Source organism: Brassica napus, chromosome C3, assembly GCF_020379485.1.
Source record: "Brassica napus cultivar Da-Ae chromosome C3, Da-Ae, whole genome shotgun sequence".
Taxonomy (NCBI): Eukaryota; Viridiplantae; Streptophyta; class Magnoliopsida; order Brassicales; family Brassicaceae; genus Brassica; species Brassica napus.
Window position 1 is genome coordinate 33,234,919 of NC_063446.1, and position 15,825 is coordinate 33,250,743.

Sequence of the window (15,825 nt, forward strand, 5' to 3'; positions counted from 1 at the left end):
AATTTTATTTTTCTTTAAAAAAAAGGTCACCTTTTATATGTTTTAAGAAGTGTTATTCAGTCATTACCTTTATATATTTTATTCTATAAATTTTACAACCTATCAAATTAAAAAAAAAAAAAAAAATTCGTGTTTGTTTAAATTATAAATGTGTACAATATATTTAGATTTTAAAGAAATACTTAAAGTCTAATTAAATAGCACCAGACCAGATTTCAGAACTCAAAATTTATGAGGCTTGATTTACAAATATGCATTAAAAAGGTATAATATTTGAATGTTAACTGAATAACAGTAGATTTTAAGATTTATGATGAATGATTTTCAAATTCAATAATATTAGATTTTGAAAACATAATTTAGAATCATTAATTGAATAACATCAAATTATTGTTGGATTGAAACATTTCTAAGATTCATCATTGAATAACACCCCTATAACATAAACTCAAATCAGATGTCAAAAAAAAAAAAAAACATAAACTCAAATCTATACTATTATTTGCGAACTGATTTTTCGCAACGGAGCCCTCACATTAAAAGTTAGAGTGGCTAACATCGTTTATACCTTTAATTAATATATATATATTATTATATAATTAAAAATGAATTTATATTAATAACATCATAAAAAGAAGATAATTTTTATATATTGTGTTGTTATTTTAATGAATTTATATATATATTTCTCTATTATATAATTAAAAAAAGAATTTTATATTAATAATATCATATTTTTTTAAAAAATAAGATAATTCTTATATATTGTGTTGTTATCCTGGAAAAATATTTTTATTATAAATTTTGAAATTAAGATATACAACAGTTTATAATCAAATATTAATCAAGTAAAAACATTTGCATAAAGATATTTTTAAAAATATTTTTAATATTTGAATGTTTTTAATGAAATTTTTTAGAGAAATGGCCGTAGATAATCGTGTACCAACTTTTTCTTTCCATTCTAAAATCACAAAAAAAATCATTTAATATGAGCATTTACCATTTTACCCATTTCTTTCTCTAATTACATTTTTTCTGAAAATTGAAATCTCGAAATTGACGACGACAGCTTGCCTCATCTCCAGCGTCGATCATCTCAGCTGTCATTATCTCCGGCATCGATCATCTCTGTCGTCATTATCTCCGACGTCAATCATCTCGTCTGTTATCATCTCTGGCGCCGCTCCTCTCCATCTTCATCACCACTTTAATCATCTCCGCCTTCACTCCGTAACCGAGCTAAGCGTGTTTGCTATTTGTGTGAAAAGTCCATTCTGAAAATGTCTCTCAAACTAGTAGACTACGAGTCCCTCAACGGAGACGTGAAGAAATGTCAGTATGCAATCAGAGGCTCTCTCTTGATCAGGAAGCTTCTTCCTTTTCTGGGTTTTCCGAAGTCAAAAGGGTGTTGTTATCTTCACAGTTCCAAGTCTATTCTCTGTAATTTTCATCATTTTCTCTCATTGTTTATATCACTGCTTTTCTCGTGAACACATGTAAGCAAATTGGTTTGGTTTGCTAGAAGGATCCTTAAAGTGGTGTTGTTAAAGTGCAGATTTTTCAATACTACACTCTCTAAACCTGTTTTGAAATTAGAAAATTTAGTAGATTCATTTTTGGGTTTATGGATATCGAAGCATATTCAGGTGAGAATTGGGTCAATGTCGGTTTCGTCCTGATTCCGGTGAGCAGGAGTTCCGATCAGTTCTTGGACCTACCGGAAACAAGTTGCAGAGGAAACTACCCGAGTTGAAACTGAAGAAGAAGAAGAAGAAGAAGAGGAAGAAGAAGAAGAAGAAGAAGAAATCAAAATATGAAAAAGAAGAAGAAGAAGAAGAACATGAAGTCATGAGAAAACAAAGAAGCTAGATACTCCGGCTTCACCAACTACAACACTTAAGCAAAGAAAAACCCAAAAAAATGAAGAAGCTTTTTGTTGCTCAGGCTTGCTCTCAAGGAATAACAGTGAGAAGAACTGTTGATGCAGGAGCTTCTTTATTGGTTAAGACATAGGGTTAATGGTAGGTAAGGGCAATGGTGATCATTAACCCCAGAAATCCGACTAGTCAGTGTCTCAGTGAAGCTAACTTAAGAGAGATATTGCGATTCTATTGTGACGAGAGATTGTTTTTTTAGAGATGAAGTGTATCAGCAGAACATATACAAAGATGAGAGACCCTCATCAGCTCTAAGAAAGTAATCATTTTCCTTTCTGATCATTATTACTCTATGAAACACATATGAGATCAATACTTTGTCTTTAAAATATTTTGATGGATATCTTAGATAACATATATGCCTTATAATAGTATCACATTAAGATTTTCTTAATAAAATTCCTGAAAATGCTTCAAGACAGCTGAAACTTCTGATACTCTCAAAACTTCATTGATGTTTCTACACTAACTTATGTAGTTTTATACATGTTTAAACTTTGCTAGATAGAAATACACTAATATATATTTCTGGAAGCCCATTCAAAAATTTACAAATGCTTTCCAACATCTATAACATTTTTTTTTTTGGTTTTGTGAAGTCATCAAGAATATGTAAAATTCTTTCTTGTAGGAGTTTGTTGTGGATAAGAACAGGACTGCATCGTTTATTAATTTAGAAGAAGATTTTCAATATGAAGATCTGCTGAAGATGGTTTCTAAAGATTTTTTTATTCAAGTGGAAGACATAATCTTGAGCTATGAGATTTCTTTGGAGTTGAAAAGCACAATTGAAGATGTTCCCCCAATCTCCATTCAAAACACTCGCCAACTAAGAAGATTCATCGGCAAGATTAGAGTATTTGAAGGAATCTGTCGGTTGTGTATAAAGGTTTGTTGCTTTATATCAACAAATATCAATAAAGCACTATTCTGGATAGCTTTTCTAATTATGTACTCAACCTTTCAAAAAAACCTTGAATCCTGCAGGTTCTTCATGATTCAGCTAGCTCTAACAAGCAAACTAGAGATACATGTGCTTCTCCAGTTCCTTTGAATTTTATTACAAATTTTGGTTCTACTGTGCAGAGAGAACAACATGTACATTGTTTCAAATCTCTTTCTGTGTTTGTACGATTTTCTTCTTTCTTATACTAATTATGATAGCCTTCCTAATCTTGTATTAATTCTTCCTAAACAACTTGAATTTTGAGAATCTTCCTTATCAAGGTATCTCTGCAGTTCCTCTTAATCCTATTCCAGATTTTATTCGTGTCCATATTGGACTTTCACCAACCACGAGAGAAGATGACGCTATTAAGGTGAATATCTATTTTAAGAGCAAGGGATAATTAATGTCGAGAATGAATAAATGGGCTTTAGAGTAGAAGTTTGAGTACAAAACTATCTATTCTAACAAGTCAAGAGTTATATTGCAGTGTGTTGGTGACAATTGCTTGTTGAGAATGTGTGTCACTAAGTTGTCTTGTCAGATTTTTTTGTGGTTAAGAAATATGTGCATGAGCATACATGTGATACAACACATAGGAATGCGAACCACAGACAAGCATCTGCAAAGGCAGATACTAGGTTGAGGTATTGGAGAGTAAAAACTGTTGCGTCTGATTTGGAGTAAAAAACTGGAATCTCAGTACTCGGTTGAGCTATTCGAGAGGCAGGTGTCTCATTCGTTGCCTCTGTTCTCATCTGCAAAACAAATATTAGGAAGGGAGTCATGAACACGTACAAAAGCTTCCAAAAATATTTGAAAACTCCAAGATTTTGAGCATGTACTTGATGCGCCTGATTTGGAGTAAAAACTGGAGTCTCAGTACTCAGTTGAGCTATTGGAGAGGCATGTGTCTCATTCGTTGCCTCTGTTCCCATCTGTAAAAAAAAATCAGGAAGTAGATCATGAATACGTACAAAAGCTTCCAAAAATTACTTGTGTATACCTTTTTATTGTTTGGCGAAATGATCATAGTCAAAGGCTCTGTAGCATCCTGGAAAAACATGTTCATAATGATATAAGTACCAATATTTTATTTTTATTGTTTGAATGTTGGTTTATTGACAATCTTTCTTTTGGCTCTGAACCAATAGGGTACTTCAGCCCATGCAGTGCTAGTTTGAGAGGTAATGAATCCCCATCTTGTTATTATCATGTGTAACCAAGCAAAAAAAAAAAAAATTCAAATTTGTTACCATCGGATTTTCGGGAAAGCTTTCCTGAAATTACACAAATCAGTCCTAAATTTTAAGAACACTACACAGTTTCACAAGCACAAGCAACAAGAGACTAACAATTTCATAAGCAAATTCACGAGCCTACCAAAGATATCAACATGCGTAAGCAGAAGAAGACACCAAGCAAAAAGTTTTTCAAATTTGTTAACATCGGATTTTCGGGAAAGCTTTCCTGAAACTACCCAAATCCTTCCTGAAATTTAAAAAAAAAAAACACTACACAGTTTCACAAGTACAAGCCAACATGCGTAAACCAAACAACTAAAAATACCACACGTCTGGTTCTCTAAAATAGCATTTAATGTAACTCAGCTGTATCTAGCAAACAACAGAGTCGAAGGTACCAAACAGTACCAAACATTACCTCAAAACCTTGTGTTCCCAAAACTAAGCAGCCTTTGATTTGAGCTCCAACAACTTCCAAGTCCCTTTCCCTCGTTGGACAACAAATGCAACAGAGCTTTCTCTTTACCAGAACAACTTCTCGGGTAATGGTGTTTCTCTTCAGCTACAAACAGTATCAAACAGTCTAATGACGCACATTACACTTGTGAATAACGAGAACAAGAAAAAGCTATAATTTTCATGTGTGTTCTTAACAAAAAAAAAAAAAACTTTTAGAGGAACAAGAGAACTAATACATCGACACACACTTGTTTGAAACGATATCATATCAAGCAATCAGACTAAAAAAAATTCGAATCTGAGAGGAAAAAATCATTGGTCAAAAAAACTAGGAACATCAAAGATTCAAAATTGCTTACCAAAAAGCAAGGTCACGAACTCATCTTCTACGGTAAGCTAAATTCCGTAAATGAAGCTTAGTGAGATTCCTTCTTTGTAATTCTGATTATGTTCTCTCTGTTGGATTTGAACAATAACACAAGCTCAAATCTATTATCTGAAGAACAACAAATCGAAACCTCTTATTTTCAATTCAAAAACACTAAGAAGAGAAATTTCTCAAATTTTCAATCAAAACCCCTTATTTCGATTTTGAAGAGAAAACATTCAGAACTTACATCTATAGATTCCTATTTTGATTGTAAAGACTTTGACCCGGTGGTTCAGCGTGATTTGTCTCCGGCGTATCGATGGCGGACATTGTAACCGTCGAGCGAGAGAGAACGTTGGCGAGCGAAAGAAAACGAGTTTTTTCCGTTTTTTTTTATTTGTTGGGTATATTATCAATTGAGAGTATTAAAGTCTTTTGAACAATTAATGAAAGCTATTTAAGTGATCTTCCATTTTAGAATATGTTTTTGAGACAAAAACTCAAAAAAAGTCTATCTAGGAAAATTGCCCATTTTTTTTATCAATATAACTAATTTTGATGTTTAATTTTCTTTTTTGAAACATAAATAATAATTTATAAGAAGATTATGTCCGTCGGGGACAACACACCTAGTTGTATATTAGTTGTATTATAAAAGCTAATTGTATGGGTGTGGCTTAGATTATACGATACGCTTAAAGTTTAGATAGCATGACGTGTCGGAGGTATATAATAGTCATGATTACATCATATAGTCATGGAAAACATGACATCTATTGATAATCAGTTTCAGACTCCCAAGCACAAAACTAAAAAAATTCTACCGGTGACGTAAATGCTCTGTAAAAGGGTAATGGTTAAGACCCCTGTTCAAAAACGCGTCCGCCTGACCGTTTATTCGCCCGATTAAATGGTGATCGGAAGGCTGCCGTGGCGAGAAGGAGGTAATCGGTGGTTCTAGGCGCTGAAACTAAAAAACCTTCAAAAATCGAAATTTTAAGAGCTAAATCGGTGTTTATCTCATGAATCTATTATAATTAGGTGAAACTCACAAGAATCAGTTGTAAAAACTATGAAATCGTGCAAAAAAAATGAAGAACAAAATATTCTCAGATCTGGAAAACGCAGAGAATAGGTTGAAGATGAGGGTAAAATCGTATTTTGTTATTCATTATACTAAAAAATCAGAAAAAGGATGCAAAACGCAGTGATAACAACTCGAACTCGCGACCATATGCTTCTTTAGATGGACCACTAGACTAAGCAATTTTAATGTTTATTCATCACATACCTAATATATGTCTAAAACTAGGCGCCGAGTACGCTCCGCTTAATCCCCGATTTTTTGATAACTCGCTAGGCCCAGGGTCACCGCCCGACTAACGCGTAGCGTAATTCCGAACAGGGGTTAAGACACTTGATTATATAAAAATGAAATGCGATCGTAGAAAGTATACTTTGGCATTAACAATGTTTCTACCGAGAATACCACTTGGAGGTGGCCTTAGCTCATTTCTATAGTTTTCTTATTTAGAACTCGAACCATTTATCTATTCACAAAGAACAAATTCTTCAAAACGAAACAATATCTGATTGAAAATCGCCAATTACACTTAGTTTTGTCATTTCATTCAAAGTTTTTATGACATGTGAGAAAAACGAAATGAATCATACTCCACCTGTGCCACCTCGTTCTTTAAGCGTTAGAAACGGAGTAGTAAACCACTGCTTCCAAGCTGCATCCTTCTGTTGATCCACCCACGAGAGAAAAGCGCTGTCTATAAGGCAAAAGATGTTGACGTAAAGCAGCTGGTACTGCACGGGAACGTATCTGAAGTTTGCGATCTGAAGAAGCGGCCATGCTCCGCCTTCAAGAGCTAGAGCTGGTAGAAAGTCTCTCTTGAGTCCTTCTTTCACTTGAGACGTGTTCTTGCCCGTGGCGTATCCCATGTACGTGAAGAACACGAGTAGATCTATGGGGCCGAAGATAAGACCGTCCATTGCAACTTTGGCTGCCACAAAACGTGTTGACTTTGGTACGTATCGAAGCTTCAGTTTTATGAATTTATCAAGGCCTTCGTACCTGTGACCCCACATATATAAACCGTGTTGCTAGATTAGGTGAGAGGCAACATGAGGATATATAGCAAAATGATAAGAAAAAGAAGGAAAGAAACCAGAAGTGGCCAACAGGACCGACAAAACCAAGTCCAAACATGCTTGTAATGGCTACTCGCTTCCAGTTGAGCTTAAATTCTGAATCTGCGTCTGCGTCTTTGTCTTTATTTGTGTCCTGTTTTTATGGAAACATAGATTAGTGCTCCACACAATATATAACCAAGACTGCAAACAATATATTAGTAAAAATAACAACAGATCTCTTGCTTAGGAAATGTGTATATATATATGTCAACCTCTTTGATTGTTTCCTGTTACATAAAACATAGGTTAGTGCTTGACCACGGTTGATCAGCATAGTCTGGATACTTAGCCAAAAGATCAGAGAAAAATATGAATATAATGTTTCCTCTAGCAAACTATATACCATCGACCTTAGAGACAAATGGGAATAGCAGGATGCGGCCGAAATCACATGGAAAAGTACCAAATGACTGGTGGTTTTATATTAAATTCTAAGGGTTGTTTTGCAGTAAAAGACGTCTCAAGCAATTTGTTGCTAATCCATGAACTATAAAGCAGGATTGAACTTATGTTAACAATAGACGAAAAAGGTGAATTGTGATGCAATGTTGACATGGAAACAGCATGAAGAGTGAAAAGAAAAGAAAAGAAAAAAAACACATATTCGTTTTGTAATTATCCTCACCATATAAGACCTCTCTACTCAACTAATAACAGAAATGATTATTAGAAAAACGCCATTAGGTAATGTTGAATCCATAGAATCTCAGCAAACAAGTAAACGCATCAACTGCGGATTCATTGCTGAATCACAAAGTCAGAGGTAACAACACTAAGCATTTTCTTGGATACAGAATAAAAAAGACTCCATCAATCTCTGAGGAATAGATTCATAAAAATCAATACGCATTCAAGAAACACCTAAATTAAAGAATCGGAGAGAATAATCTCCGTCCAATCAGAGGCAAAGGAGATCTAGAATGACTAACGGTGACACGGAGAAGAGGAGGAGGAGGTTTAGCAGTTGAATGAGTGATGTATTGAGCGGTGACGTCCCCGAATCCCCAAAGCAAGCCCGAGCTTATGACCTGAGTTTTCACCGGATGAACGCTCAGGCATCGCTGGTACCATCTCCACACCTTCAACATTATCGAATTGGTCACCGGAGAACCCCCGCGGGAGAAAGCGATTTTGGTTTTTTTGTTTGTTTAAGCTCTTCTTCTTCTTCTTCCTCCTAAACGTCTTCTTCTCTTCATTCTTCTTTTTTTCTTTGCTCGTGTCAACAACACTCAGAACCGGAACCTCTTTGTGGGCGTGAGAATAGTCATACTTACTAAATGGGCTTCGGCCCATCAATGAAAACAATGAAGGCTTACATTCTTACTTAGAGCACATAATCCTTTTTGAATTTCAGAACTATTCTCCTTGATGTGAATCAGATAACTCAAGTGGATAATTTGATCCAACAACAATACAAAATTTTCTTAAATTTTTGTATATTTTATGTTTGTCATGTATTTCTCCTTATGAATCACATCTGATGGTATATTATAGCATTTCTTAAATTTTGTATATTTTCTGTTTGTCATGTGTTTTGTCTTAAAAGAAATTCAGCAAAATACTTAATATTGATAACAGTTAATTTAAATCATAAATTATTTAGATAACCATTAAACATTACATTAAAGATATCTTTTAAGAAAGTCTAGCAATCTACTACAAAAGGGTATGACATATCTCAATTATGTATGTGAAATCAAGAAAAAGTTATCATTAAAAGAACTGCATGAGAAAAATAAAACTGTTTAAACAAATTTATACTCTATCACCAATACCCATGCCCATGAAAATAATTTAAGAACTATAAAAATCTTCGGTTGCACTAATTCTGTAAAAAAAAAAAAAATATTTCGGTGATTTTGGTGGTCTAGGCCACAAAGATTAGAGATCCCTCCATAAGTGGATTAGGATCTAGAAAGTCTTGAGGCTTGAAAGTATTGAGTTTAATTGGTAGCCTCTCCTTGAGACTAGATTTCTGTTAATTTGAAATGACTTTTGGATTTGTATTCTAAAATTTTGATGATGTATATACTCAGATGTTTTGATTGTTTCTATCAATGTATCTAAATGAGCTCTTACTTTCTTTTTTTTTGCAAGTCTAAGATGAGAAAGTTGAATTACGTTGCCACCACTCACAAGCCCACCAATGTCACCAACTCATGTGTGGGTTCCAATGATCGCACAATCTAGTGCGATTCACAATTCTTCTCCTAGATTTATAGCAGAAAACAACATAATACCTCACACCAGCGCCTACCTTGATAGATGCCAATTACTCTACAATCTGGATCAACTGTAGAAATGTACATAAGCTGGTGAGTTAAGACTTAACTACATGCCCACCACAACCAACACAAGAAAGATATAGTAATGAATACAGTCTGAGTATTAGATTCAATACCTGATCATCGAACGGTTCTTTAGATTCAAGAGCGGTAATATCAATCGAAGCAGATCTGAAAACAATGTCAGACTATGTGAGCAACATTCATGAATATTCAACGGGGTGGGTATACGGAAAAATAGACATATATTTATGACGTTGGTGAAAGATGAAACACAATAATCAGACAAACGAACATATGAGATCCATGGGTCCTAGAACGGATGTTACACAGCAGGATGGTTATGAAATTCTACCTAAAAGATAAGAGAACATATTATATTTTGACAGTTATACCATGTAATAAGCTCACAGGACTTGACATATCCCATTGAAGAACACATGTTTTGTATCTCTCAGCTAGGATGAACAAACTAACTAAGGATTACAAAGGACGATGAGAGACAGAAGATGTATACTCACACGAGCATGAAAAAGTTCCAGAGAAACGATATTCCCATCGATAGGAACATCACTTATGAGCTGCACAAGAATTTGAATATCTTTTTGAATAAATGGGACTGTCACAAGAACAATTCAAATCACTACTATGTATGTAGTACCTCAATTTCATCAGGGGTAATCTAATGAATCTCAAGTCGATTGCATTTACTGAACAAAGGATCAACATATATAAATGAGATATACCTGAAAGTTCAAAAAAGGAAGAACAATAAAGAGATAGAAGTTTCTTACGCAACAACCAGATTGGTAATACTCGATGCTAGTAAAGGAGCATCTCTAATTTAGGTTTGTCATGTGTTGGTTTTTACAAAAACAACTTCAAATACAACTTTATAAACTCTGTACAGTATAAATTCCATAATATTTAAATGTATCGATTTTATTTTTAAATATTTCTAATTATAGTGATTTATTTTTATAAATATTTCCTTCATATTTCTATATATATATTGATTTTAGTTTTAAATTTTACATTTAAAACGTATTTACATTTACAGTATGTATTTTATATTCACCAAATAGTCAAATAAGAACAATATAAACTTATATCTATAAAATTTAATTGATACATATACCGTAAAATCAAATGTTTCTTATTTCTACATTAAAATATAGTTTAAATATATATATAAGTCTAAAAAGAAAATTTTCTGCAAGTTAATAGTAGTGGTACATAATCATTTTTGAATTTCAAAACTATTCTCCTTGATGTGAATCAGATAACTCAAGTGGATAATTTGATCCAACAGCAATGCAAAATTTTCTTAAATTTCGTATATTTTCTGCTTGTCATGTGTTCGACAAAAAAAAATGGTATATTTTCTGTTTGTCATGTGTTTCTCCTTATGAATTACATCTGTTGGTATGGCCATTACAACATTTCTTGTTTTTTGTATATTTCTGTATGTCATGTGTTTGTCTTAGAAAAAACTTCAACAAAATCCTTAATATTGATAACAGTTAATTAAAATCATAAATTATTTAGATAGCCATTAAACCTTGCATTAAAGATATCTTAAAAGAAAGTCTAGCAATCAACTACAAGGGTTATGACATATCTCAATAATGTATGTGAAATCAAGAAAAAATCTTATATATTAAAACAGAAGTCACAACCTTGATTCATGTGTGATTTTTTTAAAAATTGACCTAATGGACCTATTCCTAGAAAGTCATTTAAATTTTGGGTCTACCATAAATTTTTATTGGGCTATCAATAATTGGATTTAAACAATAGATGATGCATTGGATTTATAGATAGTATAAATTAAATAGATATAATTTAATGTTGTAATACTATACCTCCATATGTTAATTATTTAAATATTTGTCGATGTTAACTTTTAAAATTATAAATATTTTCTTAAATAACAACAATCATATTATCTAACAATGATTAATCTTTAATACCTCAAACCAATGAAAACAAATTAACTATATAGTTTATTTTAAAAATTAAACAAAAACTAAATGTTTAATTATTTACTCTATAATATAAATCTATGAAGCGAAAAGTTTAATTTTTTAAAAACTTTCTAAATTTGTGAAATGTTATAATATTTTTGAATATGACAATAAAACAATATTTACTAATCTATATATATATAGTTACAATTTTAATAATGAAATAATAATATGAAAATATATATATATATAGAAGAAGATACAAATACATGTAAAAGTTTGAAATAATCTATTCAATGAAAAAATATACCGTATACTTATTATGTTTAAAAAATTGATAGACACATATATATACCAATTTAGAATTAAAAACAAAATATTTATATAAAAATAAATGAAAACAAAAACCGAGCGGTTGCGCGGATCGAGATCTAGTTATCCTTAAAAGAACTGCATGAGAAAAATAAAACTGTTTGACAAATTTATACTCTATCACGGATACTAATGCCCATGAAAATAAGTTCAGAATTATAATAATCTTCGATTGAAATAATTCTGTAAAAAAAACATTTCAGTGATTTTGGTGGTCTAAGCCACACAGATTAGAGTTCCCTCCACTATAAGTGGATTAGGAGGCTAGAAAGTATTTATGGGAATCTGATTAAGTCATTACTGGGACTTAACAAGGAAACAAAAGAGAAGATATTGAATGTCGTGAGTATCACATTGAAACAACTTTTTAAACTGTGAAGGAGCTCACAAGGCTTCATTGACCTAACTTGTTTGCAGGTAAAGCTGTCCTCTATGTCTCTTTGGTTTAGAACTCGGTTTAGGATAAGGTGAAACAAATTAGAACTCGGTCTAAATAAGGTGAAAAACAAATATTAATGGTTTTTGTGATTTGTTTATTAAGACGTGTGGGAACGTTTGTGTGTATTAGCAAGTTCACTGGTTCTTTACAGACTTGATGTTATGTCGTTGAACAACATCAGGTCCCCACTGATCCATTTTTACAGGTAACGTGTTACTACTCTGTGAACATGATGAACAAATGTTGCTGGTTTTGTTATTACAGCGAGCTTGGAGTGCCGCGAAGAATTATCTGTGGCTACCGATAACGAGATCCAAGTCAGATTTTGGGATACGAAGAGTGCTAAATCAATGGTGATGTTGTTCTAAGGGTCAATATTGTTGGATCGTTTACAAAAAGAAAGTCCTTCTGGTTTGTTACAAATTCAGCCCATTATTATTGTGATAGGTTAGAATCAATGTGAAGATTTTATTTTCGTTCGAATTTTATTGCCTTTTAAAGTTTCACTATTTTTCTTGATTACTTGATTTGATAAAGAAAGGAAAAAAGGTTAACAAATTGAAGCTTTAGCTGGTTGATAATTATATCTCTTCACTTATCCACTCCGTAGCTATTTATTTGTTCACATCTGATTCAAGTTTCAGAGTTTTCAAGAAACACAGCAGAAAACAGAGAAGGCAACCACAGTCCCTAATATTTACCATAACTGCTCTGCATTGTCCAACCGACAGTCCTCTGTTCTCTTCATAAACTTCCTCTTCATCAATCATGTAATGGCTCTCCAGCCAATATACGTCTCTCCTCCGGGAGCTTCCTTTCCACCGGTGCGGCTTGAAGAAGAGAGACGTGACTAGGTGAGGATACTGTGGAAGCTGTTGGAATGAAAAAACTTTATACACACGGAGAAAGAGAAAGTGTTCAAGTGTTTAACTGTTTGAAGATAAAGAACATTTGTGAAGAAGAAAGATTTTATAACTTAGACCATCTCCAATATATTTTGTTATTTTTACCTCTTAAATAGAAGAACTCTATAATAGAGGTTAGATATGCTCCAATGAATTATTCTAAAATAGCAATTTCTAAATGTAGAGTAAGAAAATAGAGGAATGTTATTTCTTCCTCTATAAATAGATGAAAAAATAGAGATCTCTATTATAGAGGAAGAAATAAAGGCGGGTTAGAGCAATTTCACCTCTAAATGCTATTATAGAGGTGAAAATAGCAATGAGTTGGAGATGCTCTTAGAAGATTATTTTTATTACTTGTTACAAACTTGGATTATTTCTTGGTGATACAAAATGAAGGGAAGTTGAGGTATTTATAGCCTTCATAATACAAAATATCTCAAATATTTTAATCTTAAATCTAGATAATTCTAACATAATATCTAGATTTTCTATTCTAATTATCTAGATTTTTCTATAACAATGTCTAGATTTTTTTAACTTAAGGAGGTGGAAGATTATTCTAGAATTTGGGTTAAGGTTTTGGATCAACACATGATTAGCCCAATAATGCTTATCCCAAATCAAGTTTACTTTTCAACACCCCCTCTTAAACTTGATTTGGTTACTCCGAGTAAGCTCCTCATCTTGATAAAATCTTCCCGCTTGAGTGGCTTGGTGAAGATATCAGCTACTTGATCATTTGTCTTTGTATACTCCAATTGCACATCCATCCTGGTAACACATTCTCTAATGTAGTGATAACGAGTATCGATATGCTTACTTCGATCATGAAAGACTGGATTCTTTGCCAATGCTATTGCGGACTTGTTATCCACCAAGATCTTTGTTGGCTCCTCTTGTGGTAGGTTCAGCTCCTTTAGCAAGTTTCGTAACCAAATAACATGGCAAACACATGATGTAGCTGCCACATACTCTGCTTCACAAGTAGAAAGAGTGACAATTGGTTGCTTCTTTGACATCCATGTTAAAGCGGTTTCTCCAATGAAAAACACGAAGCCACTTGTGCTTTTCCGGTCATCTACATCTCCACCCCAACCGATATCGCTATATCCAACAAGCCTGTAATCTTCAGAGATAGAGTAGTACAAGCCAAAGTTGATAGTACCTTTGATATAGCGTAGGATCCTCTTAGCTGCCTTGAAATGAGTTGTTGTTGGATGCTCCATGTATCGACTAACAACTCCAACTGCGTGTAGGATGTCGGGCCTTGTGCACGTTAGATAGCGTAAGCTTCCAACTAGACTCTTAAAGAGTGTTGGATCCACACTCTCTCCTTCTTCTTCCTTTGATAACTTGACTCCACATTCCATTGGCGTGCAAACTGGATTTGAGTCATCCATCTTGAACTTCTTAAGCACCTCTTTAGCATAACCTTCTTGAGTAATGAAGATTCCATTTTCTTCTTGCTTTACTTCAATGCCAAGGTAGTATGACATCAATCCAATGTCGGTCATCTCGAACTCCTTTGTCATCTCCATCTTGAAATCTTCAAACATAATCGGATTGTTGCCAGTGAATATCAAGTCATCAACATATAAGCATGCAATTAATATATCATTGTTTGAGTTTTAATATAAAGTGCATGCTCATATGGACACTTTATGAAGCCTTTCTCCTTGAAGTACTTATCAATCCTAGTGTTCCATACTCTTGGTGCTTGCTTTAATCCATAAAGCGCCTTCTTTAGCCTTAAGACTTTGTTTTCTTCTCCTTTGACTATGTAGCCTTGTGGTTGCTCAATGTAGACTTCTTCCTCAAGGTCTCCATTTAAAAAAGCTGAATTTACATCCATTTGATGTATCCTCCAACTCTTTGGGCTGCCAATGAAATGATTAGTCTAACTGTTTCTAAGCGAGCAACTGGAGCAAATACCTCATCATAGTCGATCCCGGCTCTTTGACTATAGCCTTTTGCCACCAATCTTGCCTTGTACCTTTCAACTTCTCCTTTAGAGTTCTTCTTTGCCTTGTACACCCACTTCACACCAGTTGCCTTGTGTCCATTTGGAAGTGAAGCTAACTCCCATGTATCATTCTTTTGAATCGACTTGATTTCCTCCTCCATTGCACTTCTCCAAGACTTCTTTTCTTGGGCTTCTTTAAAGTTCATAGGCTCGCAATCCGCAAATAGACAAAATAGAGTAAGATTGTCTTGCTTTTTGGTTACCTCGTAGATGTCTTGTAGACTTCTAAAACGCGGAGTCCTTTCACTTGAGCTTTCATCTCCTTGAGAACTTGTAGTTGGTGAAGTTGGTGGTGTAGCTGGCTCTTCTTTCGGTTGCTCCACATTCTCTTCTTTAAAGGATGGAAAGAAGTTGTAGTCTTCATTATTTGATCTCCAATCCCATTCTCCTTCTTCATCAAAGATGACATTCCGACTAATGATTGTCTTCTTTGTTTCAGGATTGTAGAGCTTGTAGCCTTTGGAGTTAGCGTCATACCCAATGAAGATGTACTTCTCACTTTTATCATCTAGTTTTCTCCGCTTCTCGTCTGGAACATGAGCGTGAGCAATGCTTCCAAAGACTCTTAGGTGTGAGACTCCAGGCTTCCTTCCGCTCCAAGCTTCTTGTGGTGTCTTTTCTAAAACACTCGTTGCTGGAGAACGGTTTGATATATAAACCGCACAAGCAA

At 33.8% G+C, this 15,825-nt stretch overlaps 1 protein-coding gene across 1 annotated transcript; it reads right to left on the reverse strand.

Annotated features, from left to right (window-relative positions):
- Window positions 1–6,527: 6,527 nt before the first annotated feature.
- On the reverse strand, window positions 6,528–8,397 carry LOC111204586 (PXMP2/4 family protein 2). Its single transcript, XM_022699666.2, has 3 exons — window positions 8,091–8,397; window positions 7,137–7,252; window positions 6,528–7,042 (listed from the first exon to the last, which is right to left on the reverse strand). The coding sequence occupies exons 1-3, from the start codon at window positions 8,247–8,249 to the stop codon at window positions 6,628–6,630; spliced, it is 690 nt and encodes a 229-aa protein (XP_022555387.1). The 5' UTR covers window positions 8,250–8,397; the 3' UTR covers window positions 6,528–6,627.
- Window positions 8,398–15,825: the final 7,428 nt, after the last annotated feature.